Genomic DNA, 27,775 nt, shown 5'->3' on the forward strand with positions numbered 1-27,775 from the left:
CATTTTGGGTGTAACCATATCTTCGCTGGCATATTTGGGATTGGGTTTGATGGCTCGTCGCGAACGACCAGCAGCAATTGTGGGCGTTGGTGTTTCTTCACGGACTGGTGTGGCCGCCTTGGATGAAGCTGGTGTTGATGCTGCTGCCGCTGTCCTTGCAATACCACGACTAATCGATTTTGGTACCGAACGAATTTTTTGATTTGAACGTAATGCGGACATGTTTGCTGTTGATTTCTGTTGTTGTTGTTGTTGCTGTGGAGTTTGTTGTTGTTGACTATTGCCAGTTATTCTCTTTTGAATGGGAGCAACAGTTTTAATTGAATTTCTTCCTTCTCTTGTCTGGGCTGCCGCTGCTGATTTTATTCCTCCTGTTGCTTGTTGTTGCCGGGGAGTTACTCCCACCATTCCAACTTTTTCCAATGACTGTTGGGGGGATGCACTTTGTTGTTTTTTCTTTTGATGTTGTTGTTGTAATGAATTGAGGGATCGGCGTGAATTGCTGGTTGGTGAGGTGTTGGGGGAAAATGAATCGTGAGATAATCTCTCTAAACGAACTACACAGGAACGAGTTTTCTTCTTGATGTCCGTCGTTTTATTCAATTTTTTGCCAACACGCATTTTTTACATTTGGGAAAATCATATGATGATATGATCTGAAAGAAAGGCGGGAAGAAATTAGTAAAAATGTTCATAAGGAGGAATATCAAGTCTACTTATGCTGAAAAGTATAGTAGTATCATGGTGGTAGTACCTTCGTGACCCCATGGGTATTAATTTTTTAACAGTTTCCAAAGATATTTATGAATTGTCCGTCCGTCCATGCTGTCTAACTTCCTTCAATGCTAAAAGGATCAAAACTAATATTTTAAAAATTACATTCATAACAAACAAAAATACCCTCATGTAATGAAAGCATACATGTTGTTTGTACTGATGTGGCAACACAGTTTATACCCCAAAAAAATTGGCGGGAGTTTTACACCTCCCGCAGCAAAATAGAGAATACACTAAATATATTCCAAATAAATATCACTAAGAGATCTGCACTATTTTCCTTGATGGAAATGGAAATTTGAAACAAAATTCAATTACCCATTTTTGTTAAAATTAAATATTTTGTTGAAAGCTTGATCTGTTTTGATTTACTGTACTGATATAACCCACAGGCAAGCAAGCATTAATGTCAAAAACAAGCAAGCAACACATAATAATCGTGCTGTGCCATGTCTATGTACGTACGTATATATCTCTAGCTATGCAGTGCTGCATATGAACACCACAAATATCTGAATGTCTACGACCACCAGAAGTACTGAACTAATATCTATTGCGCGGAATTTTCACAACACTATAAATGGTGCCTAAGGAATTCACTTACTTTGGCTAAATTAAATAAAATCTGCGTCACTTTCTTAGTTGTTCACATGAATTTTTGGTTTCTGGCCACCGAAATTCTTAACCAAATCGTTGAAAAAGGGTACATATAGGCGGGCGAACAAACGCAACGACTACAACGACGATGGGGTACAGCAGCAGCTAATAATATTTTTCTGTGTTGTTTTACTTTCTTTCGTTTTCTTTTTTGACACAACGACGCTCGTTCGCTCGCTCACTCGATGGTTGGCTGGCTATTCACACACAAATAATATCACTTAAATAAATCACTTGAATTTCTATTTGATTCGTGGGTATTTTATTAATATTTTTATTTATATAAAATGAATTTCCATACTTCTTGTCAGCAAACACACAGTGAAAATATTATTTAATTGCAACGTAAACGAATGAACGACCAACAACGCTTTTAGTTCAATTTGTACGTACGGCAGGCAGCCAAAAGTATTTTTGTGTGTGACAGAAGAGAAAAAATGAAAATGGCGTCATTTTGACAGCATCAAATTGGCGAAAATGGCGCCCCAATCGTAATGTCACTGTGACAGCTGTCAAAGAAGCAAAACAAACATGACGGTTGAAAAAAACAGAGAGCAAATGACAACTGTTTGCACCAAGAGAGGGAGAGAGCGAGCGAGCTGGGAGTGAGAGACTGACAGCAGGCCAAACAAAACAACATCACCATTGATTTGCAAATCATTGCCTTTTGCACAGAAGAAATAACTTCAAGGAATTTCATTTTTAAAATAATAACAAATAGGAAAACTAGCCTACAGCCATTATGTCTCAATTGGAAAGTGTTGAAGCCTTATTTAAGGAATTAAATGCCGAATGGTCAAAGAAACCACAAAATCTTAAGAAATGTGGACAATTGCTGGATCAATTGAAGGTATGTGCAAAAACCCAACAACAGCTAGGAAATGGAAGTTTTTAACCTATAAACCAAATTTATTGTAAATTGTAAATTATTTATTTTAAATATTGATTTATTTTGTTGTAGGTAGCGTTAACAAAATTGGCATTTTTACCCACCAAAGATGTTACCTCCACAAAGGCTGAAATGGTTCTATCGCGCAATGTTTTGGAAATTGCCGTGGAATATAGTGTTGCTACCAAAGATATTCCGGCATTCGAACGTTATATGTCACAATTGAAGTGCTATTATTATGATTACAAGTAAGTAAATTGGAATGAAGAAAGGAAATGCAAAGAGGAAGACAGCTGCAGGTGGACAAAAAAATGCAATTCGTTTTGGAAGGGGGACCACTAAAAAAAACGAATGTAAAAAACCCTGCTTAACTCTGAAAGAAAAATGTTAAAATTTTAAGGCTGTAAGCTATGGCCACGTAACGGGTTAAATGTAAGAAACGTTTCAAAAAAATTTTCAGATTTTTTTGTGATTCCTTGTGGTCTGAATCAAGAGCATGCATTTTTTTGATCGCAAGAAGGTTATTACATTAAATGATAGACGCACAGTAGAAGAAGGTAAACACCCATTCCTGTTGGGGTACAAGTCTAGTTTACAATTTTGTTCTAAGCAGAAAGTCTTCGGTCGGGAAGTTTAAGGACGGTACTTCTATGGACAGCTGAAAAAATCGTATATGCGCATAAATGAAAAGAAAAACTACCTCAAACTTGGTCCTCAAATCGTTTGCCGGCATTTGGGTCACTCAAAAGACCTTATTCTTTACCTTTTATAAAGCAATAGATCGGTCTATGGCAATACGGTGCCTATGTGGTTCGTGAATACTTGGAGTTTTCAGACCTGTCAGAATGCCGTCCTGGTCGACAATTTGTTAAAGAGAGACTATCAAGAAGTTTATTGAATAGTATGCACACATATGATTTGTAAAAATGTTGGAGTATCTTCGGAACCGTTCTATAAAAAATATTGTAATCAGAATCGGAAGGACTTTCTCTAATTTGTTTTTTGTTATGATCCTTATGTCTCTTTTGAATTTCTTCCCCCTTGTGACAGAGTTCCTTACAAAAGTTGCATGTATAAACCTAGACTAAGGGATTATTATTAATTTTTTTTTATTGTCTCTCTAATTGCAGGAAACAAATTGGTGAATCTGAAAATATGTTTAAACTGCTTGGATTAAATCTCTTATACCTATTGTCGGTTAATCGTGTATCAGAATTCCATACTGAACTTGAATTATTGTCGGCGGAAATAATACACACCAATAAATACATTGGACCCATTCTGGCCTTGGAACAATACATTATGGAGGGACGTTATAATAAAATATTCCAAGCAAAGGTACATTTTTTCACTTTTAAATTTTTATAATTTTATTGTCATTAAAAATTGCTCAAATTCTTTACCACAGAGTTCCGTACCCTCTGAAATCTATTGTTATTTCATGGACATTCTGCTGTGTACAGTGCGTGATGAAATTGCTGGCTGCATTGAAAAGGCCTATGATAAAATTTCCCTTCAAGATGCTGCCAAACGACTAAATCTCAAAACTATCGACGAGGTCAAGGCTTTTGGTGTTAAACGCAACTGGCAATTGGATGCCGATGGCGTTTACAATTTTGTCGATAAATCGGTTAAACCTAAAGAAGTACTGCCCTCAGTAGAATTGGCTGAGCAAGCTATATTCTATGCCCGTGAATTAGAAATGATAGTTTAAAAAATAAAATTTTGTATTTTTTTCCATTGTTCATAAAAATAAAATTTGCACATACACCCACACACAAATAAATAAAACGAATTTTGTATATTTTTTTCTTGTCACATTGTATCGTTTTTTGTTTCTAAATTTTATTTAAGTTTTTTCTTTAAATCTCACAACAAAAACAATACATCTTTAGTTCTTTTTCAAGGCAGATGGTTGGGGGCAACGATATTTGGCCATTTCCACTTCAGCTTCATGATACGAAAAACGATTGAAGGAGAAATATTCTGGAACTTTGTAGTTGGGATTATCGGCCGAAGCACCCATAAATCCGACGGGTCCGCTTGTGGGTTTTACACAATTCGAGCTAAGACCTGTAACATTGGGGGTTGTGGCACCACCAGTGGGTTTTGCAGCTCCCGCACCTTGGGAGTAGCAGCGAACCAATAGGGAATTGCAGGAACGAACGTTTCGCAACATTTTCCTTTTTTTGCGTTTCCTCGAGTATTCCACACACAAAAAAATCACGTAACCTTACGCAAAAAAGTCTGCTGTACACAAATACTTCGTTCAACGGTAATGGAAACATATGTTGTGTCAAATACAACACTGTTTGTTGAAGTTATAGCATGTTTAGAGGGATGTGATTGTATAAATGCGATTTAAATAAAATTTTTAGCACAAAATCGGATTGATTTTGACGTGTGCCCAAAATCGGGTATAAATATAACCTCATAGAGGAACATAGGTCAATTCCATTGCGTATACGTCACGTTAATCCTGCTCACAAATCCAGAGAATTATATTTGACGTAAGAAAGTGGAAGTCTAAACATACCTTAAAGGCCGTTTTCTTTGGATTTCTATGTTTATATTATATGGATCAACCTTAATCACATGGGTGGGGAAGTCAATAGGAGATATAGTGTCCCGGTCGAAATTCTGATATATATCATTGATATTCGCGAACTACACTGCCATCCCGTAGTTGATTACATACCGACCTATCGCTTTATAAGATGAAAACAAGTACCTTGTCTACGCCCTAAGTGCCGCAGATAAGCGACATGGGAACCTTATGCCTTCTTTTTAGCTCATAATAGGTAGCTGTGACTCCGCAGATATCCCCCACCCAGAGAAACTCTCTGTTTTACTGTTCCACATAGGACTGGCGTCCACACATAGTAATGATTACCAAAAGTTTAAAATTTAGCGGAAGAAAAATGTTCTCGAAGTCCCTCATGGTATAAAAGGAGGTTTTTGAAAAACCGAAGTTCCTAATTATAGGCATATCGGATAGAAATTGATATATATATATATAGGATGGAAATTTAGAAGGAGCTCACCTCTGAATTATTATCAAATGACGAAGTTATGTACATAAAAAAACGAAATTTCACAGGGCTATATCTTGGAAAGTATGGACTTCCTCCATGAGTCATATATTTTCATGATCAGAGAGACTTGACCTACATATGGCAAAAATATCAGAATTCCAGTCCTAAAGCCCTCAACTTAAGCTAAATATGGACCTGTATATTAAGAATTTTCCACCCCGGAGATACCTGACCCGAGATATATGATAAAATATAGAATAACCTTGATGAAAATGAAAAGCCAACAGTTTTTTTCTTTTTACTAAAATTTATTCATTTCCTTTTCTTGAGCTTAGGATTAACTTTGCCATAATGTTGATCGATAGCCGATACGGGTGCCCTTTTCTTCGATTGCTTTTCAATTTTCGTTTTGCTGCGACATTTAACCGATGCTGCACCCGTTTGATTTTTACCCAATTGATGGAATTTTTTACGCTCCTCACGAATGTCCTTTAGACGCCGCCTTTCATCCAATAGTTCCTTATAGTTTTTATAGGATTTCTTTGGTTTGGCACCCAGCTGAACCATTTGGAATATTTTCATTTTCTTTTGATTTTTTTGTACCCGCTGATTATTCATGGCAAAGTTGAGAATTTCATGGCGGGCCTTTTTAATATCAAATTCATTTTCATCGGGTTTCACCTCGTCGTCCGAGGGACGTTTTTTCTTCTTCTTGGTATCAGTGGGGGGTGCTCCTCCATCTTCAGTTGTTGTGGGTTTGGGCTCCTCAAATACCAATGCTTTGAATTCCGGTTTTTGTTGTTTATTTCGTAAGGCCAATGCGGCTTTGGTTAGCACCGGTTCGAAGGATGTGGAAGTCATATTTTTTTAAATATATTTATTAGTTTATTATTAAATTCTTTTATGACTTTTAGTTTGTTTTCTATTGTTGTTGTTCCTTTTGTAAATAGCCTGACATGTGGTGGCTCTCCTTCTCGGCTATTTGTTTTGATTTGTCAATGTGGGAAGATTTGCACAATTCCACTGGGTTTTTAATCACCTATAGGAACTCTTTTGCTTTTATTTAAAAAAAATAATATAATTTCTTATTAAAATAATAGTAAATTTTTAAATAAACTAACAAAAGTTATGTTCTTTGCCACAATGAAAATAAAACAAACTCTTTCTCTCTCTCTCACTTCTAATTGAGCGCTTCATACTCACCATTTAGAAACATATGGCAGACAGTAGGTATTGATTAGTCGCAACGTATCGTAAAACATATGTTGATTTAATAATATGAATGCATTAAATTAATAAAAATATTATATATATTTAATGTAAAAATAAAAAAATGTACACAAAACCCAGATTTTTGAACAAAAAACAGATAGCTAGCATTGATTAGACGTAACGTATCGTAAAAACATGTTACCTTATTACATATAATGAGCAAAAATAATTAAAAATATATATTAAATTATTAATATTAAGGGACTTAATATATATATATATATAGTTTATATTTTATGTAAAAAGAAAAAATGTACACAAACCTTAGATTTTTGAACAAAAACCAAATGGTGTACGTTTTCTCCAGTGTGGTGAGTTAATTTTCCCCAACTCTGCCCATGTGTTTACATTTCTCACATGTGTTTGTTTTCATTTTAGTTTTGTATTATCTTGTATTGGCGTGCATGCAGAATTTATAAAATTTACAATTTTTAAAAGAAAATATTGAAATATCTCTAAGAAAAAATGGCTCCAACTGAAACACCAGCTGCCAGCACACTTAAGAGTAAAATATCCAAGGAACTGAGGGCAAAAGCAAACGATTTCCTAAACAGTAAAGTCAAATCAAAAAATTTGGAAGAGATCATACATTATTTGGATGTAAGTAAAGGCTACTCATTATAAATATTGGAAACTGACGCAGTTTTAATTTCTTCTCACAGAATGCCATTAAAAAGAAAGATGCCTTGACCCCAGCCCTGCTCACCCTGGAAGTTGTTTTCACCCAATTGCTAAAACGTAAAGAAATGTTTGTGGGTGGAGGTAATGCCAAGCAGCCCCTGGAATCTGAAGCCGAAACAAAATATCGTGATTGGTTAAGAGAACGTTACGAAGAGACATGGAACCTAATGCTAAGCGCCATCGAAAATTGTGAAAAATCACAAGACAGTTCACAGGCTTTAATCTCCTGTATGAAACTTCTGGCGGCCGAAGGAAAATATCCCATAAATGTCGATGAAGAACCATTACATTTTCCACGCAAACGTTTACGCAGCATCATAGAAAAAGTTCTAACCGAGAAGCGTTCGATACAACCCCTCTTATCAAGTTTTAAAGAATTTTCCGAATATTTGGATATTGTGCAGAACTCATGGTTTATCCTATCATCGATGGTTAAGAAATCAATGACACAAAATGAAAATGTCGCTCTTAATTGTTTGCATTTATTAAATGCCATACCCTTGAACAAGGCTGTTCAGGACAATGCCAAATTATTTGTACCGCTGACAGAAGATGCTCCCGAAACGGAGAAATTTGAGTATTCGACCACTCGCAAACACATTAATCGTATTTGGAATAATATTATGACATGGTTGGAGCCAAACCTGGGCGAAGCCATACATAGGCAAATGTTAATTGTGTTGCTGGAGTGTGTGTTGTCACATTTGGAGAAGCCCGTATTGTTAACGGATTTCCTTATGGATTCTTTGGATTGTGGTAAGTGACCAATTTCCAAAAAAACTTAGTTCAAAGATTTATTATTTTTTTCTTTTATTCTACACAGGTGGTCCTGTCTCATTATTGGCTTTGCAGGGTGTATTTACGTTAATCCAAAAACACAATATCACCTATCCCAATGTCTATGAAAAACTCTACTCCATGTTCGAACCGGATATTTTCCATACCAAATATAAGGCTCGCCTCTTCTATTTGGCCGATATATTTTTGTCATCGACACACTTACCGGAAAATCTGGTGGCCGCATTCGTCAAACGTTTGGCACGTTTAAGTTTAATAGCACCACCACAGGACACCGTAATAATGTTGCAATTTATTGGTAATCTATTGCTGCGTCATTTGGGTTTGAAACGTTTAATATGTGCCACACAAGCTCTGGAAGGTATTTCTTTAAATATTTTTATTTTTTAATAAATATTTATTGTCGTGGTTTTTTCTTGGTCCCACAGTATCCACAGATCCATATCAAATGCATGAACGTGATCCCGTCAAATCGAATGCCATCGATAGTTCATTGTGGGAAATTGTCGCTTTGCAGAAACATGCCATACCATCAGTGGCGACAGCAGCTCGTTTTATAGCACAACCATTGCCAAAGCTGGAATGGGATTTATCAGAAATATTGGAAGTTAAGGAAGAAGATGTAAGTAACATTGAATTCAAATCCCATACACAATTATCATTGTTTTTATTTATTCATTTCGCTGCAGATATTTGAACAAGAAATCACCACAAAGAAATCCAAACAGCAACAGTATGCTTTGGCTTTTGAGAAGCCGGAAACATTGTTCCTACCCAAAAATGATCAATTGCAAAGACATTGGAGTCTAATTTAAAACAATAAAATAAAAATTGAAAACAAAAATTCTAATGGGGGCCTTATTAATGGACAATAAAATAAAGCTATATATATATGAGAAGTATATCGATAGTCTATACTAGCATCGATACGTTTTGCAAAATTTTGTGCAGATCGGGCAAATTTAGGGTCTTTGGTGTACCATTTACCTAGAATCGGACGAAGATATACATGGGCGCTACATCTAAATCTAAACCGATTTCAACAAAATTTAGAAAACATCGTTCTACACCTAATTTAATACGATATACACAATTTGGTGTAAATCGAAACAAATGTAGAGGCTTTGATGCACCATTTACCTGAAATCGGACGAAAATATACATGGGAGCTATATCTAAATCTGAACCGATTTCAACAAAACTTAGCACACATCATTCTAAACTCAATCTACACAATTATATATGGAAGCTATATCTAAATCTGAACCAATTTCAACAAAACTTAACACACTATAAGCTATACTAATATCAATTCGTTTTGAAAATTTTGTGCCAATCGCTCAAGTTTTAGGTCTTTGGTGCACCATTTACCTAAAATCGGACGAAACTATATATATGGGAGCTACATCTAAATATTAACCGATTTAAAAAAAATTGACACTATACTAATATCAAGTCGTCTTCAAAATTTTGTGCCGATCAGCCAAAATTTGGGTCTTTGGTGTAAAATTTACCTGAAATCGGACGAAAATGTCATGGGAGCTATATCTAAATTCAACAAAAATTAACACACTATAGGCTATACTTATATCAATTCGTTTTGCAAAATTTTGTGCCGAACGGTCAAGTTTTAGGTCGACGAAATTATACACTATAGGATATACTAATATCAATTTGTTTTGCAAAATTTTGTGCCGATCGGTCAAGTTTTAGATCTTTGGACGAAAATACATATGGGAGCTATATCTAAAATCTGAACTGATTTTCACCAATTTGAATAGGGTTCGTCCTTGGGCCAAATTAGTGGCCTCTGCTAAATTTCATCCAATTCGAATCATAAAGGAAAAATTAGTTTTTTTGGATCAAAAAATGTCTCCTCTTCGGACTAAAAAAATTGATGTCACCTAATACGACCAAAAGATGATCCATTATTCGTTCCATATATAAATACATATGTTTCTAATTTAAATAATAAAACTTTTTTTAGTTTTTAATCAATTTTTGTCTGTATGTTTAGTTTATTTTTTTCCAATTTATATAATCCATACTAGAAGAAAAAAAAATAGTAGAGAAATACACAGGACCATATGTCGTCGTCTCGTCATTGTCAAATAATATAGACATGGAATATAAACTCTAAAACTAAAAAAATAAATACAGGTTTTTGAGAATCATCATCATCGTGTTTAAACCGTATTTTGTTTATAGGTAATATGAACTAGGATGCGTGTGTCTGTGTTTTGTTAAGGGGGATTGGTTTTGTTTTTGTAATGTCTAAAAATGCTTACAAACTAAATATGGGGGCTAGGTAAATTTATTCAGTTTTCATTTCCTCATCATAATTTGTGTTGAATAGAGTATTGCAGGCAATGGCTGCCACATTGCGACGGGCAATTTTCTTTGAACGTCCGCTAGCCTCAAACTCTTGATTGTCTACGGTTATGGCCAATGTGGTCATAATATTTGGCTTTTCGCCACTTGTGCCTTTATCTTGATAGGTAACACCGGGACGCATCTGTAAAACAAGACAACAAGGGGATTTAAATTTTCTTCCAATTTTTTTTTTAATTTTTTCTTTTCAACTTACGAAACACAAAAGTGAGGCTGGATGCATTGCCTCCCAGTTGGGTGGCAATTCTGTGCGAATTGGTGGCTTTTTGGGTTCCTTGACGGCACCGCCCGACATACTTTCATTGTCACTGATATTACCGCCACCACCAGCCGATGCAGGATGCATTTCAGGTATAACAAATCCTTCACTTTCCCATTCCGAGAATAGTTTGTAAATGGCAAATGAGGCCAAATTTACCATGGGTACATCTTCGGTCTCGTCGGCGGCAGCTGGGTCATTGCCATCAGCATCGCTGGTATCCATGGCATTGGGATTATTGCTGCCATTGGAGATTTTACGTGGCCGTTGACGCATCTTGGCAATAATATAATCTCGCAAAGCCTTTTCACAGGCACTGTTCTTGGCGGCAGTTTTGGATATGCCACGTCCCTCATATTGATTGTTATTGCATGTGACTAAGGCAATAAAGCCACCATTTGGATTGGAGTTAATGACAAAATCTCCAACCGAAACGCCTTTCAGTTCATTTAGGGCCATAAGGGCATTTTTGGGTACAAGAGTTTTGCGTAAACGGCGATTTTGGCGTATACGCTTCTCACGGGTGCGAACTGGAAGATGGGGAAATGTAAATGAATATGCCGTCTGTTATTAATTTTATCAAATCATCAATATTTACCTGAAGACTTCTTGCGTACAGCAAAGATTTTCTTGAATTTAACTTTGCCATTTTCATCAACCAATCCCGAGACATCCAATTCGGCATCATTATCCTTAAAGGGATTACCCTCAACATTCTCAGTATTATCGAATTCCTGCTCCGGTTCCTGTTGCGGTTGTTGTTGTTGTGGTGTAGCTTGTTCTTTTTTGAGGGTTTGGACTGGAGCTGGGACTGGTGTTGCTGCTGGTGTCGCTTGCTGTGCTACAGGAGCAGCTTTAATTGGGGTATTATAGGCTTCCTATATTTTTATAAAAATAAATTTTGAATAATATAGAGATTGGGGAGAAATATTAATAAAAAAAATTACAATGATAAAAATTTTGCTGTGGAAAATATTTCAGGTTTAAAAAAAATGTTTGTGTATTTAAGAAAAACAAATTACCCAATAAAACACAAATTTTGAACACCATTATTAGTATGCGATCGGATCGTCTCACTCACTCTCTAACCTTGATGACAACAATTCACGGATGTGATGTCGCGTTAAGTGTACAACTTTTTTTGTTTTTGCTGGAGGACACCAAATAAAAATAATGCATTGGGCCATAACCTCCACCACACTCACAGTCCATTATCATCATCATCGCTGGTTTCATCATCATCATCTCATCACCATATTTTGGCGTTTTTCTTTTTTTTTTTTAATGCATACTAAAACTTTAGTTTAGCAATAGCTATGGACATTTCTACAGCTAAAAACCCAAACGTTTTTCATTAAAAAAAAATATTTAAATTGTTCTTGAAAATTGCTTAAACATTCATTTTCATTTCATATAAATTTGTTTTGTAAGATTTTTTTCGGGAAATATTTTGAAATTCATCCCTCAAAACACTTTTAGATGAAATGTCACCAAAAATCAAAGAATTACAAAGGAATGTAAACCGTGTATTAGAACACATGTTATAAACATCATTTGTAATTTCCTGTTTTTCTTGGAAACATGGCAGCAATGTAATTCCCAATGGCTTCGGGGTAATTTTTATTAGCCTCTGCAGGAAATACCAGGCTGGGGGAGGGGGTTGATTTACTTCCGCAACTTCCACCCCAACAAAATGCATTCCCCCCATTCATTCGCCAATAAAAAAATTACCCTTGTCAAACTATGGATACATACACACACTCATCATGGATCGTCGCACCACACAAATCAAACCCGATTTTTATTTATTTTTTATTTATTCCACCGGTTATACTTATTAAATTGGTGACTAATTGTCTTATTAATTTCACAATTTTAATAAATTAAGGGAAAAAAATAACCCGTTCTGTTTTCAAAGAAAGAACGAACGGCGACAGTAGTACCTCCTCCGTGCTCTCAGCATATTTGTGTATACCGGCAAACACAAGACGTCATTGTGAATGGGGCGCTCTCACGCTCTCAATTAACCAATACTTTGCAGGTAAACACAAAAAAAGGCATTTTTTCTTTGATATGACAATTTTCAACACAATGATTAATAAAAGTAAAAAAAAAAAACATTTAACACATGTCATGTTTTTTTTTACTCTTCAATCTATTTGTGTATGGTATACCCATGATGATTGGTGTATTAATAATACCCATTATTTGTTTTAACCCTTAGATTAATTGTTTTTCTTCTTGTCGCCCCCTTTTTTTCTGACGTTTGAGCATTAAGCAAAAATAAAATGTACATAACTATATAACACAAAACTAATAATTTAAGCAATTGTTCACATAGAACGTTTTTCAATAATCATTCACAAAAGCGCTAAGATTCCATATCCTAATCAACAATATTTATGGGGGGACTTTATTAGCCCACCAAACAACGAGGACAACACACTCCTCCCACAAACAATTCATTGTGCTTTCTTTCTCTCCTTTTTTATATTAAGTTTACATAACTGAGTAAAAGGAAGTTTTTAGGGCATTACACAAAAATATATACACATATATTCTTTTGATTTTTGCTAGCTCACCTAGAACCTCCCTTTCTCTAGTTATAGAAACCTACTAGTATACATACAAATTTTAGCGCTTGTAAAGATTATTGCAAAAAAGTCTAAGAATTTGGTTTGGCTTTTTTTCTTTCGTATTTTTTTTTTTCAACCATAAAACAGACTTTTTCGCTGCAAAAAATCATAAAAAAAAAGAAATGACTAATTAACAATTGTAGTTGTTGTGGTTTTTCACTTCATATATATACAATTCCATTTCATAGAACTTAATAACATTTGTAAATAAAATTGTATAATACACTTGTTTTCTTCTTTTTTTGTATATAGTATATTTTTTTAATTCTATTTTTCTTACCCCGGTGTCGGCACTGATAAAAGCCTTGGCTGGTGTTGGTCTGCCACGATTTCCAGGTCTGCGATTCATGATTTTTGTTAATACTTTTTTTCACACACACGAAAATAGTTAATTGATTATAGAGATACGTCTGCACACAACAACTTCTTCAGTTCGTGTGACAAATAAATACAATTATATGCAATTTTGTCAATGCAGGCAAAGCCGAAGATGCCTACGTAAATTATTTAACGGCGTTGATTTAGAGTCTAAACGCAACCAGAGAGTCACGAGTCAGCGTCATACTTTTTCGCCGGCGTGAAAACCAAACGAAAGAGTTGGCGTTAGCGGCACAAAATGTCAATTATTTGTTTTTATTTTCTGACAGAAAATTTTACGTTGTGCAAACAAAATTCAATTTATTATTTAATAGACAATAATGTCAAGGAACTTGGATAAAATTATTGAAAAAATTATTTTTCTTCCATTTTATTATTAATTCGTTCAAAAAACGTCCACAATCTTTGAAAATATTTGTTTTTTTAACAGCACTGCCATATGTTTTGATATAGATTCTCATTGAAATTTGGTAGCACTGTTCATTTTTACCTAAAATATGGCAACTCAACTGAGAGCAAGAGAGAACATTTGAGTATGACGCTGAGCAAAAATGAATAAAATCTATTCTAGCGTCAAGCCGCTAGACGAGAACGTCAGCCGTCGCGATTTCCCGTTGCCTATAAGAAACACACGGCAAAGGGCTGTCGCTGACTCTAGACTCTATGGTTGCGTTTAGACTCTTACCCTCTCCATGGTTACAATGACGGCGATGATTTTGCTAAAAAGACATGACTGAACTTATTGTGTAAAAACGATGTTAATATGTATTAACAAATAATATAACTATAAATAGCATAATTTGTGTATTATGTTAAAAAAATTAAGATATAGAATGGGAAATATTTAATGGACAATGTGATCAAATTACAACAACGGCGTTAGAATGCGTTCACCACTCAATCAATCTGCTATGAAAATATTTTGATATTAACATGGCAAATTAAGGCAAATCTATTTTTTAATTAATTGTATAAATAGAAATGTATTGTATTAAATAAAATTATGTATTATTTAAGCAAAATGTGTGATTTTTTACTTTGTCGGTTGTCATTGCGTTGATTAGACTGCAACAACAGCGTTAGAATAAGTTCACCATCTCCAATCTACATTGAAGTTACATTGCAAAATAAGGCAAATATATTTTTTAATTAAGTGATATTTGTTATTTATTTAATAAAAATATATAGAATTAAATGATGTATTGTTTTAAGTAAAACATTTCTGTTTTTTTTTTAATTTGTCGGTTGTCATTGACTAAGCAAGAATCTCATCTTGCTAACGGCGGCAAATAGAAAAACATCAACTAAGAACTAAACAAGAATTGTTTTTAATAGATTAAAAGATGTTTAATAATATAATTTGAATTATATTTATAATATATATATATATATAATAGGATTTATAAAATATATAAATGGGGAAACTTTGCTGTTTTCTACTAACTGAGCAACGCCTATAAGTTGTCAACGGCGCTAAAGAAAATAATACGTAACCTTGCGTTTACAAGCGACTGCCAGCTAAAATCATCCATAAATAAAAAAAATTGAAAAACATCAACTAAGAACTAAACAACAATTGTATTTAATAGATTAAGATGTTTAATAATATAATTTGAATTATATATAATACTAGCGGGCCCGGCAAACGCTGTCTTGCCAAACAATATTTTTGATGTATAATTTTCGGCATTTTCGGTTGTTTTTATACCCACCATCATAAGGTGATTTGTATATATTTTTGGTATTTATCAGAGCACACATAGGGTAACATTACAAAACTGAATTTGATGTTTATGAGTGAGTTTTGTTGCTCCCTCCACGATTTAAGATATAAATTTTATATTTGCACATACATTTGTACTACTCATAAGATGGCCTAGCGTTGTCCTGCCCCTGTATTCTGTAACTTTTTAACAACATTCGATATTGTCTATTTTACAACAATTTCATTTGTTAGTTTTATTGTTTTTACAATAACAAAAGAAATTTAAACAATATCGAATGTTGTTAAAAGCTACAGAATAGGCCTACTGGTGAAACACGACACCTCCCCTGTTGGCCAATTCTGGCCAATTGCTATCTTCAAACGGTACAGTTGTTGGTAGTAGAGATCAGAATTTAGCGTTTGGCCATATGAAAGCAACTCATAACAAATAATCCCATTCCAGTCCCACCAAATGCATAGCAGAACCTTCCTGGTCGTTAGTCCTGGTTTGGTCACCGTTTGAGGTGCTTCACCGCTCTTTGACCACGATCGTTTTTGCATTGGGTTATCGTATGTGATCCATTTCTCATTTCCAGTTACCATCCGTTTTTAAAAATAAGAGTATCTCATTCCGTTTGGTCAAGACTTCGCAGATGGAAATTCGATCCATTTCATTTTTTCTGTTAATTGGTGAAGCACCCAACCATTGAGCTTCTTTTTGAATCCAGCTTTGTGTGAATGGTTTAATTTTTAGCTTCTGGATGATGCTACGACATGCCTGTAAAATTCGATCGTTCCACCGGTATAATGGATTTCTTTTTCCCAAATCTAATATTAGGGATACTTATTGGGCAGAAATTCTCCCTAATTAGAATTTTCCATATTGACTCAAGTATTCGGATATCCCCATCTAACGGCATCCCTTAATATTCGGTGTTTGGCTGCAATGTTATGTTCGCCCGAGCTTTCAAATATCCCCCATGTAATAGTAATCCACCTTTTTCGATACTGTGGGGGATTTGGGCACGTTTGGTTGTATATTTGGTAGAATGAATCGTACTGAAATTGTCAATATTGGTTAAATCTTTGAGGTGCCCACAATAGTCGGTACTTTAAGGAGTTCGGTATTTTAGGGAGTGCTTCAGCTGAAGAGATGTAATGTTTTATTTTGGATGAAGAAAACCTGTTTACAAAAAATTATCAATATTGGTGCAAATTGGTCCGGGTAGCCCCATATAATGATATGCATATAATGATATACTCTTATTGTTCGGTATTTTCTCATGTGGTATTAGTATATATCCATACCCATTGTAGTATCGTATATCATTCATATCATATATCATTCCGTGATATTGAAAGGGTAAAACACATTTGCGGAAACATTTCTATTCACGACCAAGTTTTGTATAGCTCCTACATACGGGTCCCGCACCATTTTCGGTTTTGTAAAGAATTTGACGGAATGGATCATGGATTTGGCTTAATGCAATAAAAAGGAGCCATACATATTTCCCGTTTAATTTTCAGTATGTTGAAGTTCTTACCTCCCGTTTTCCAATCTACTACACATACTGTGTAACATAGTCCCCATATAAATGTCCCGGCCGATTTAAGGAATCTACATATTAGGAAGTACAAAAGTTCGATCTTAACAACGATTTTTCATGGTATTAAATATATCGGTAGTTGACATATTGAGGTAACATCATGAGACTCTTTGTTATAAGAAATGCTTTTTATAGTTGTTCTCTTTCAATATGAACTTACCTTTCTCTGTGATACACGTATGCGATTAAAGACATCGACCAACGATTAGACATATAACCACCATATAATGGTACATTTTAGGTACTTCAATAACAACATGTTCCTATGTTCCTATTATTATTATTTTCAAGAAGAATAATCTAGGGCACATGTCTTAGATTCAGAACTCTTTCTGAATCTTCAGATTTTCATCCTTGCATTTGTTCCAAAATGTAAGTGAATTTTATGGAAAACGTGTACATACAATGATCGCGAATTCATCTCAATTATTGTTTTGCATTCTCAGAAAAAAAGTTTCGTTACAATGCCAATTGAATAAAATAAAATATTTTGAACATTTTCAATATTTGACAAATGAATATTTTTTTTCATAGTATTGTTTTTCATAATATTTTTTTTCATAATATTTTTTCTTTTTTGCAAATTTTTCGCGATTTTTAAATTTTTCTCACCTTTTAAACCTTCCCTGAAGCTCTACGAATATTTTAAGACTAAGATAAGAAAAATCCGTTCAGCCGTTCTCGAGTTTTAGCGAGACTAACGAACAGCAATTCATTTTTATATATATAGATATATATATATATATATATATATATATTATAATAGGATTTATAAAATATATAAATGAGGAAACTTTGCTGTTTCCTACTAACTGAGCAACGCCTATAATTTGTCAACGGCGCTAAAGAAAATAATACGTAACCTTGCGTTTACAAGCGACTGCCAGCTAAAATCATCCATAAATAAAAAAAATTGAAAAACATCAACTAAGAACTAAACAACAATTGTATTTAATAGATTAAGATGTTTAATAATATAATTTGAATTATATATATACTATATTCATATATAACAACATATTAAATATAAAATATATAAATTTGGGCAACCTGGCCGATTTTCATTGACAGAGCAATGTGTCCGAAGTGCCAACGGCGTCAAAGAGAATAAATCGTAACCTTGCGTTTACAAGCAACGGAACAGTTAAGTTCATGCATTAATAGTAAAAAGAAAATTGATAATTGGCCTGTTCCCGTACTGCAAAAATCTACTATTTTTTTACTACGATAACGAATTTTACTTTATGATATCGAAGAAAATAGTAAAATCTAGTACATTCTTGCAGTACGGGAACAGACCAAATGTTAGCGCCCAGACAATTTGATAAAACAATTCTGAAAACATAAATGAAAATATTCATTTCAATATTTTTGGTGGTTTTGTTGATTTTGGAAATTGTTGTCAATTTTCTAAATAATAAACATCAACGTAATCGGTATACTTTATTATGGAGAGACATAAAATAACTTATGAGGTAAAATCAGAGTAGTATTTGGTAGTTGGTACATCCCCTAATTTTTCGATTTGCTCAAAATCATACGCTAATTCAACCCTGATTTTGGAGCAAAAAATTAACACTTCTCCTAAAAGTATGCTTTAAAATACGTTAAAATTGGAAAATCTGCGTAAATATGTAACAGCTGATTGTTATAAATGGAGTCAATGGAATTGACATATTGCCAAATCCAATAATAATCGGAATAAGAAAACAGCTGATATTTCTAAAGTTTCTTCTGAGAGCCTAAAAGATTGTTATTTTAGCCATGCCAGATTTTTGACAAAGCCTAGGATCTGATTGGGGTCTATTTTGGAGACGAAAACTAGATTATCAATTTCATATCTTTCAAACTGTTTGTGTCTTCTGCCACTCAGCGATGGGTATGTTCAAATCTTTCTAGCTCCTCCTAACATAGACGACAGTAATCCTCTCCCCTGGAGTCCCATTTCGATGTGAGAGATCTATCCTGTTATGATCCCTGCAATGATTTTGAACTCTCTCTTATTATGTGGCAACAGCGAAGAAGTTTTTCGTCGAGAGAATTTAGACGAGATAGTTTTTGAGATTCTGCAACCAGGTTCTCTCGACCATCTGTTACCGACTACCTCGCCACAGAACAAGCGGATTTTGCCAATGAAATAGCCAAAAGGTTGTTGCACAGATCTCTCAATCGGAAGATTGGACGACTGTGGCCCCCTCGAGCAAGCTCGTCGGCTATCTCGTTCCCTTCTATGTTGCTATGTCCTGGAACCCAACATAAATTAATCATCCGGGCGAACTTGCAATCAAGAACTGCTTTTGAGTTTATAGTGCACGACTTCAAAGCCTTGAGGGCCGCCTGACCGTCGACATATATAGACACCGGTCCCGTATTATCGGCAGTAAGTGTTTTCACTATTTCGGCCGCTTTAGTGATTGCAAGGATTTCTGCTTGAAAAACGCTTAGAAGATTGTTAAGTTTATATGAGTGGTATATTTCTAATTCCATACAGTAAAGGCCTGCACCAGTGCCTTCATCCATCTTCGATCCGTCTGTGAAAAATAATACACCTGGCAGAGGTAAGGAGCCACTAGTCCAGGATTCATTACTAAATCTTCTCTGATGTCATTAAAGTCTCTATGAGAGGGAACATAGTCACTAATGTGTGTATTTTTCCTCAAGAAATCACAAACTGGCGTTGTGGTGAGGATACTAGCGTGACCATAGTTAAGAGATTTCAAGGCATCCGTTTCTCGGAGCCTCAAGGTAGATGTGCCCAGCCTGGAATTTAATCAGAATATACAATGGTTGGAGATTCAGGATCGCATTCAAGGATGCCTGCGGTGTGCTTCTTAACGCTCCGGTAGTCAGGATCGAAGCCGATCGCTGTACTAAATGTAATTTTGTCAGCAGTATTTTTTTTTTTTTGTTGACCCCCTGCCACCATACAAGGCAACCATATGTAAGAATGGGGAGAACGACCATCACATACAACCAGTGTATGATCTCTGGTCTTAGTCCCCAGCTCTTTCCTATGGAGTTCTTGCAAGAGTAGAGTGCTATCAGTCCTTTCTTAGAGCGTTCCTCAACATTGCTATTCCACGTTAATTTGCGGTCAACGATTGTTACAAGGTATTTTGCTTCTTCAGAAGGGGATAATGGACTTTGGAGCGCACGATTTTTCAATTCAATATCATCATAGAGGATCTTAAGCCCACCAAATGTTCTAATATACATAAAACGGCGTTTACATTAGAACTTTTTACCGGGTTAACATACTTTGAGGATTTATTTGACATATATACAATGGATTTGACAATTGAAACCCACTGGGTTAACGAAATCCGGTTAAATGTAAACGTACTTTAAGGTTTAAACCAGTAAGAGCAGCTGATTCTCACCTACGCTGTCAAAATCCATTAGTGTGAAATGAATATTTTTTTTTTTGACTTTCACCTTCATAACATCGAATTTTTCTGCTGGTTAGGTGACCTATTGATAGGCCTTGCATTAGATGTGATCCAAAAACTATAGAGTATATCTGGAATTCTCCCATATGTGTTAAGGACTATATGCGAATTCCACTGTGATTAATTTGAGGACTTTGAGGACAACAAAGAATACTCCTATGGTATTGAAAAAGGACATCCAAATGTCCTTTACATTTACACATATTTTATTCCTAAAAATAAAATATTTATTTTTTTTTTAATTTTGGTTACTATACAGAAGATGTTTGGTTTTGTTTTTGCAACAACAAAACACAACGCCACAAACAACAACCACAATAAATAAAAATTGTAGTAGTTGGTTTTGTTGTTGTTGCTGTTCAAAACTATGTACATATTTGTGTGTATTTGTTGTATACAACAAAACGGAGGGGTAATCATATTGGGACAGACAACAACAGCACGAAACAACGGCAGCAGCAAATGTAGAGAAGCATGAGATACATACACCGCACCACAGCGTTTTTCGCGTCTCTTTGAGGCCAGCAACAACAAGACAAACAAGAAGAAGAAAAAAACGACGAAAAAAGGCGCGTAAAGTACAGTCATACTGCAAAGAAGAAAATGCCGAAAAAAAAACATTGTCTATATAACCACCAAAAATTCAACTACAGTTTACACATGGTATTCAAAACTAATTTCCAACAGCATCATCACATAAATATTATTATTTTTTGTTTGAAAAATCTAAACTTTCAAATCGCTTTTATGCATTACTCTTCGCAGCATGAAAGAACACACTAAATCCACCAATTAATATTTTATTGATTTCGGAGACACAATTTTGTCTATTTGACATTCTCTGTTGTTGCTGCTGCTGTCCGGTTCTTGTTGGATTGCTGCTGATCGTCATCCGTCTATTTTGTAAACCTGCTCGAGTCAAAAGTATTTTTCAAATTAAGTGAAAAATCGAAATTTGCAGGAATGAAAACTCTCAGATGAATGTGTTTTGAGGTTTGTTAATGGCTGGTTGGTCGGTCGTTCGTTTGGTTGCCTGGTTATTGCATTAACCGACCGACCTCGTCGTCGCCCGTCTTCTGTGGTGACATGATGAGGCATGATTTTTAAGTTCATTTCTGTGCACACTACTTTCTCTTTGGAATAAATTATTGTTGGGTTGTTCGCCAGCCACACAGTAATACCCAGTGTACATATGACATATGAGTGTGTATGTAGGTATGTGTGTGAATAGTTGAAATATGAAAGCGCAAAAATATTGCGTGAGAATTCGTTCGTTCTTGTTGTTGTTGCTGTTAATATATTGGTCTCACGATTTTTTTTGTTTGTTGTTTCTTTACAAAAACAACTGCTACATGTATATAGTAAGTATATTGCCGATGGAAAGGTCCATTGGCTCGGGCGCGCTCTCTCTCTCACTTATTTATTGTCTCTTCACGCTCTCAGCATGTTTCAAAAAATAATGCGCCATTTATATTAAGCGTTGGGGAGAGTGTGTGTGGCAACAGTGTTGCCAATTGCAGATGGGGGAAATTTGGCATACATTTTCTAAATATTTTTCAATAGACCAAAACGGCGTGGATTTTTAAAACAATAGTTTTCGATGGGTCCACTAGGTATGGATATTTAAAATAATATTTTTCTAGAGGTCCATTAGGCATGGATTTTTAAAATAATATCATATCAAGAAGCCAATAAGGTGTGGATTTATAATTATATTTTTTAAAGAGGCCAATAAGGTCTGGATTTTTAAAATAATATTTTTCAAGAGGTTCATTTGGCGTGAATTTTTAAAATAGTATTTTTCTAGAGGCCAATAAAGCGTGGATTATTAGAATAATATTTTTCTAGATAAACAATAGGCCCATTTGGTTTCCTAGTAGGAAATCCTGGACTAGTGGCTCCTTAACTCTGCCACGTCTGTCATTCTTTACAGATGGAGGAAGGCACTGATGCAGGCGTTTATTGTAGGGAATTAGAAACATATAACTCATATAAACTTAACAATTGCGAAAGCGGCCGAGATAGTAAAATCACTTACTGTCGACATTACGGGACCGGTGACTATATATATTTCGATAGTCAGGCGGCCTCTAAAGCGGTGAAGTTGCATACTATAAACTCAAAAGCAGTTCATGATTGCAAGTCCGCTCTGAATGAAATGCGACAGATAGTTAGCTTATGTTGTGTTCCAGGACATAGTGACATTGAAGGGAATGAGATAGCCGACGAACTTGCTCTTCCGATTGAGGGATCTGTGAAACCTGTGTATTTCATTGGCAGAACCCGCTCGTTCTACTGTGAAGTAGTCGGCAACAAATGGTTGAGAGAACGTGGTTGCAGTATCTCAAAATCTATCTGGCCTGAATTCTCTCGCAAAAGAACGTCTTCGCTGGTGGCACACAATAAGAGAGAGATTAAAATCATTGTGGGGATCACTGCAAGATTAGACCTCTCACTTCGAAGTGGGACTCCAGTGGAGAGAACTAGAAACAACTGAACATATCCTCTGTAAATCTCCATCGCTGATTGGCAAAAGACTTGATAATCTAGCCTTCTTCTCTAAAATAGACCCAAACCAGTTCATAGGCTTTGTAAAGAATTTGATATGGCTAAAATAACCATTTCTCCGCTCTTCTCTCGCTATCTCCTTGCTCCCTTCCCCTTCTCTTCTCCACTCCCTCTTTTCTTCTCTTTACAGATAAAAAAGAATGATCACAATGGACATTAGTCTCCAAGTGGACGGTTGTTATTAAAATAATATATTTTTGTTTTTAAAACAATATTTTTCTACAGGTCAAGAAGGCCTGGATTTTTAAACTAATATTTTTCTACAGGTCAAAAAAGCCTGGATTTATAAAAAAATATTTTTTATATAAGAAATTTAAAAAAAAATCGATTACTTCCTCATGTAATATCTTAATTTCTTGCATGATCGGACCCTAGATGTTTCTAATATGAAAATATTTTCCTTTAATTTGTAATAATAAAACCCCCTAGCCAAATTCATATTTCTAATAAGATAAATTTTTATAACGCATACCCCATTAATTACATTTCATAAAATAGGGAAAAATCAATAATAACAAATAAATATACCTATTGGCAACCCTGCCCATTACAATGAGTTTGCAAAAGCGAATACACAAACAACAATACATACATACCATGTCCATTGGAAAAATACTACGTATATAACAACGACGAAACGGCAAAGCCATGGGCCCCATCTGATTGTCTATGTGACAAAGCGAGATAGAAACAATGCATATACCACGAACCGAGAGAGAGAGATGCCCTCACTCTCTTCCTGTACGTATACTTCTCTCTGCTCAACTGCTATTTACTGCATGGCGAGCAACGACGACGACGATGAACACGATGTATACAACGAAACACACATACACACACTCACCCATGAAAACATTCTGCTTTTTTAAGGCAATGGCAGCTATACAAGCCAAGGCATAAAGAAACTCAATTCAATAGCATTTGTAAAGGCAATTGCCATAGCATTCGTTCGTTGTTGGTACGTACGTACAACATACAGTGGTTTTGTTTAAAATATACAGAGCCAGCTATAGCATTATAATATACAAAACAACATAGAGTGTGTGATACAAAAAGAAAAAAAAAAAAAAACAAAAATAAGAAGAAACAACGGAAAAAAGAAAAAACAGCAACAACGACGAGAAAAAAGAAACACAACAACTGCAGCAGCAACAACGAGAAGAAGAAGAGTCGGTCGGCAGCAATAACAACAACAGCAGCGTCATACTACCAACAAAATATTTCAATTGCTAAAAAGAATTAAAATAGAAGAAAATATCAAACGCAAGTTAAAGGCATACAGCAGGCAGGCAATCGGGCGGTAGGCACACGAGCGAAATCAAAACCGAAGACAACAACACAACATCAGAGTTAACTGGCTGGCAATATAACGCCGCCGCCACTGCCATATGAAGACAGCAACAACAACAACATCAGCAACAAATATTCACACCACAGTGTGAATGACGACGACGACAAAGAAGATCAAGTTTTTTTTTTGTTTTTGCTTTTTCATGTTGTTGTGGTCTCCTCGTTGCTTTAACTACTCCTGTCTCCTATATGATGGTGGATTGCATGATGTGTTGTGTATTGTGGTGTAGCTCATATAGTATTGTACAGTAAAGTCATAGCAGCAGTAAGTTGTCTATTAAAATCAAAAAAGAAAGGAAAAAGGCAACCTAACGCCGTTACTACTGTTGGAGAGAAGGCGAGGGGGTTTTTTGTTTGACAACTACCTCTCTAACCAGCAGCCAGTTGGTCTAATAGGATTGCATTTTCGTGTTCTTGTTTTCGCTATGAAATTACTCCAATAATAAATTAAAAGAAAATAGCCAACAAAAAATTAAAGTAATGGAAACCCAATCTTTGGATAAGAAGCCACAAAGAAAAAAGTGATAAAAAATAAAACAAAGAGAGGCGCGTAAATGAATTAGAAGTGTATAGTACGATATTTGTTTGTTTGGCATTTGTTGTCATCATCACTACATATCTACAATTATTGTAACGCGTTGTTGTTGTTATTATTCGGTTTGTTTGCAGTGCAATGCAATTTCGTTTCATTGCCTTTTTCTTGTTGTTTGTCAGTGAAGCAGCAGTGTTGTGTTCTTCTTCTCCTTTTCGTCCTTCTCCAAAGTGTTAACGAATTTCCTTTTTTTAATTCTTTTTTTCTAGTACAAAAGTAAAATAAAAAGTGATTTCTGATAGAAAACATAATAATTATACCCAATAACAGCAACAAAGCCGTTTTGTTTACCAAAAAAGTGAAACGACGAGAGTCAAGCCGCCGACACGAGACACCACACCACTGTCAAGCAAGGAAAGAAAAAAAAAGCGCGCCTAAAAAATTCATTAAAAAAATACATAATTAAAAAAAGAAACACAATATTAATGGTCAATCAACAAGCAAGCGAAAAAACAACAATAACAAATACACAAAAGTGTATTCAAAAAATTCATACGTGAAAAATAAAAGTATTATTTTCTAATACATAACAACAAAAAAATTAATTAAAATAGCAAAGAAGTTAAGCAAAAAAAACTTTAAAAGGAAAGGTTATTGGAAAAATAACACATTTGAAATCGTGAAAAAAAATTAAATAAAAAACACTTGAATTTTGGATATAAGTTTAGTGTGCTATCCCACAACAACTCCCCCCAACCCAGCTGATCCGCCGTGTTCATCATCCTCTCATCGGCACAAGAGAGAGTCCAGCATATATGCAGCAGCCAATATAAGCGACATCTCTTTTTTGTTGTTATTATTCAAAATACCAACCACACACAAAAAGAACTAAACCATCATCATGGAACATTTTCATCAAATACAGGTGAGTTGATTTTTGTTCCCATTGTTTTGTTTGTATTGATTTTTGTTTCATCAAGAGGATTTTTGATTTTCCTTTGATCATTCATGATTGTTGGTTGTTATCGAATTGTTTACATTCCAACAACAGTAATGTGGTTTATTGTGATCATCTCTATTTTATTACTATCCCTTTTTGTGTGAAAAGGAAGAGATTCTCCAATAGGAACTTCAGGTTATCTTTAACAATGTGGCAACGTCAGCTGTCAACATGTTGGCATTCGTTTCTTATCATTTTTTTATTATTATTAGTTAATTTTTATTACTATGAAAGAGGAAGCCAGTATAAGAAAAACATTAAAAATAACCTTTACATAAATGGGCGCGCTATAAAATTGACTAATTATTTAGAAAATTATTTTATTTTAATATTTCATTTCATTTAAATAGGGGGAAATACAGGAGATTAAATGAAGCAAGTAAAAAAGAGTAAAACATAAAAATAACCTTTAATAAATGGCGCGCCGTTCTTTATGACATATTCCCCTTTTCTGTGTGACAATGAAGTGGCCTGGCCACACATCAAATTTAAAGGTTAATGGGTGAAATTATTGGTTTCTTTGTTAAAATAATTCAGATACAATTATTTTTTATAAAATTATCTAATTATTTAGAAACTTATTTTATTTTCGGCTTAAATATGGTGAAAATACAGAAGATTAAATTAAGCAAGTAAAAAAGGGTAAAACATAAAATTAGCCTTTAAAAAAGGCGCACCGTTCTGTATGACATATTCGTCATTTGTTTGTAAAGATAAAATAGCCTGGCCACACATCAAATTTCTTTCCTATTTTTTGAGTTCTTCGGTGAAATTATAGCCTACAGAGCAAACATTGGTTGATACATTACAATTTTTATTCTTACAATTGTTAAGCCTTATAGAAAATTATTTTATGGTAGGTTTTAGTAGGAAAAAAACTGAGAATTTAAAGAATCAAGTAAATAAAAGTAAATAAACCAAAAAAAAACAACCTTCTTCAAATTGCGCTTTGCAAACGTCATGCATTACCGCTTTTTGTAGCTGCCTGGCCACACATCAAATTTCTTTCAAAATTTAATTGTTTTTCTGTAAATTTTTATTATTAAAATCGTATATAAATATAATCAGGTTTCAAACAGGAAATTTTTCCTCGCATCACAATAAACCACATTTAAGTCTTGTATAATCTTTTTATTTTTAATTTATTGTTATCTATTAAAAAAAATGTTATGAAACAAAAATCAATTACATTCCCCTCCTATACAAAAAATACAACAAAAGCCAAGGCATATCGTGCGAAATAGAAAAAAAATTATCTACAGTATTAAAAAAACGTAATATTGCAAATACATAATGTAAACGTAGTAACAACGGATCGTTTTAATATTAAACTATTTAAACTAAAAGCTTATATATATAAACAATTTTTTTCTATTGTGTTAAATTAAAATGATAATATTCTGTAGGCAACAATCAACTGTTAAAGTCAAAAATCATATGGTAGACTTGTCATCACCACATTGATTATGTGGTTGTTGGTTTTGTCTGCCATATGGTTGAACAGCTGATCCAATAAAACAGCTGTTGTAAATGAATATTTTTTAGAAGAAAACTAAAAAAATAAATTAGAAAATAAAGTTGTCTTATATTTTTTTCTTATGTCACTTCTATTATATGTATGCATATGCCTTGGCAAGATCCAACAAATCACAATCGCTGTTAATTAATATATTTCAAATAATAGTAATTTAAAATCATCGTAATTTTTTCAATACCATTAATTTTAATTTCAATAATGAATAATTGTTTAATCAATTTATTAAGTGTCCTTACACCTTCAAATTTTTC

General features: G+C 34.5%; 7 protein-coding genes across 8 annotated transcripts in view; 3 read left to right on the forward strand and 4 right to left on the reverse strand.

Moving 5' to 3' along the window:
* The window catches only part of LOC133332524 (26S proteasome regulatory subunit 8), a 272,100-nt gene that overhangs the window by 25,779 nt on the left and 218,546 nt on the right, over positions 1-27,775 (reverse strand). The window contains exon 1 of one of the 2 annotated variants that reach the window (XM_061540927.1): positions 27,723-27,726. The exons of the other annotated variant lie outside the window; for it this stretch is intronic. The gene's annotated coding sequence lies outside the window, so the exon portion shown is untranslated. Of the gene's footprint in view, positions 1-27,722; positions 27,727-27,775 lie in introns of those variants that run through there. 2 annotated transcript variants of the gene reach the window in all.
* Positions 2,177-4,050, forward strand: LOC133332515 (26S proteasome non-ATPase regulatory subunit 8). Its single transcript, XM_061540916.1, has 4 exons — positions 2,177-2,284; positions 2,396-2,571; positions 3,454-3,661; positions 3,732-4,050. The coding sequence occupies exons 1-4, from the start codon at positions 2,177-2,179 to the stop codon at positions 4,035-4,037; spliced, it is 798 nt and encodes a 265-aa protein (XP_061396900.1). The 3' UTR covers positions 4,038-4,050.
* On the reverse strand, positions 4,215-4,502 carry LOC133332518 (uncharacterized). The gene has a single exon (XM_061540919.1). The coding sequence runs from the start codon at positions 4,500-4,502 to the stop codon at positions 4,215-4,217; it is 288 nt and encodes a 95-aa protein (XP_061396903.1).
* LOC133332522 (uncharacterized protein C1orf131) lies at positions 5,671-6,219 on the reverse strand. Its single transcript, XM_061540922.1, has one exon. The coding sequence runs from the start codon at positions 6,217-6,219 to the stop codon at positions 5,671-5,673; it is 549 nt and encodes a 182-aa protein (XP_061396906.1).
* On the forward strand, positions 7,096-8,924 carry LOC133332502 (nucleolar complex protein 4 homolog A). The gene is made up of 5 exons (XM_061540902.1): positions 7,096-7,230; positions 7,293-8,067; positions 8,135-8,470; positions 8,538-8,731; positions 8,799-8,924. Exons 1-5 carry the CDS (start codon positions 7,096-7,098, stop codon positions 8,922-8,924), a joined length of 1,566 nt encoding a protein of 521 aa, XP_061396886.1.
* Positions 10,424-13,744, reverse strand: LOC133332503 (double-stranded RNA-specific editase 1). The gene is made up of 4 exons (XM_061540904.1): positions 13,676-13,744; positions 11,358-11,637; positions 10,697-11,289; positions 10,424-10,624 (listed from the first exon to the last, which is right to left on the reverse strand). The coding sequence occupies exons 1-4, from the start codon at positions 13,742-13,744 to the stop codon at positions 10,424-10,426; spliced, it is 1,143 nt and encodes a 380-aa protein (XP_061396888.1).
* Positions 25,880-27,775, forward strand: part of LOC133332523 (high mobility group protein DSP1) — a 55,983-nt gene continuing 54,087 nt past the window's right edge. The window contains exon 1 of the mRNA XM_061540924.1: positions 25,880-25,912. Within this exon, the coding sequence (XP_061396908.1) occupies positions 25,889-25,912 (24 nt within the window). The 5' untranslated portion in view covers positions 25,880-25,888. The remainder of the gene's footprint in view (positions 25,913-27,775) is intronic.

Source organism: Musca vetustissima, unplaced genomic scaffold, assembly GCF_032173495.1.
Source record: "Musca vetustissima isolate MV318-11 ecotype Yass unplaced genomic scaffold, APGP_CSIRO_Mvet_v1 utg21637, whole genome shotgun sequence".
Classification (NCBI taxonomy): domain Eukaryota; kingdom Metazoa; phylum Arthropoda; class Insecta; order Diptera; family Muscidae; genus Musca; species Musca vetustissima.

Bases quoted from the DNA above. Each gene is read 5' to 3' on its own strand.
- LOC133332515 (XM_061540916.1), top strand. From the start codon at position 2,177: ATGTCTCAATTGGAAAGTGTTGAAGCCTTATTTAAGGAATTAAATGCC. The intron at 2,285-2,395 runs GTATGTGCAAAA...ATTTTGTTGTAG, and splicing joins AATTGCTGGATCAATTGAAG to GTAGCGTTAACAAAATTGGC. The intron at 3,662-3,731 runs GTACATTTTTTC...TCTTTACCACAG, and splicing joins ATAAAATATTCCAAGCAAAG to AGTTCCGTACCCTCTGAAAT.
- LOC133332518 (XM_061540919.1), bottom strand. From the start codon at position 4,502: ATGTTGCGAAACGTTCGTTCCTGCAATTCCCTATTGGTTCGCTGCTAC.
- LOC133332522 (XM_061540922.1), bottom strand. From the start codon at position 6,219: ATGACTTCCACATCCTTCGAACCGGTGCTAACCAAAGCCGCATTGGCC.
- LOC133332502 (XM_061540902.1), top strand. From the start codon at position 7,096: ATGGCTCCAACTGAAACACCAGCTGCCAGCACACTTAAGAGTAAAATA. The intron at 8,068-8,134 runs GTAAGTGACCAA...TATTCTACACAG, and splicing joins TATGGATTCTTTGGATTGTG to GTGGTCCTGTCTCATTATTG. The intron at 8,471-8,537 runs GTATTTCTTTAA...TTGGTCCCACAG, and splicing joins TGCCACACAAGCTCTGGAAG to TATCCACAGATCCATATCAA.
- LOC133332503 (XM_061540904.1), bottom strand. From the start codon at position 13,744: ATGAATCGCAGACCTGGAAATCGTGGCAGACCAACACCAGCCAAGGCT. The intron at 11,638-13,675 runs GTAAGAAAAATA...ATAAAAATATAG, and splicing joins TTATCAGTGCCGACACCGGG to GAAGCCTATAATACCCCAAT. The intron at 11,290-11,357 runs GTAAATATTGAT...CCCATCTTCCAG, and splicing joins TGTACGCAAGAAGTCTTCAG to TTCGCACCCGTGAGAAGCGT.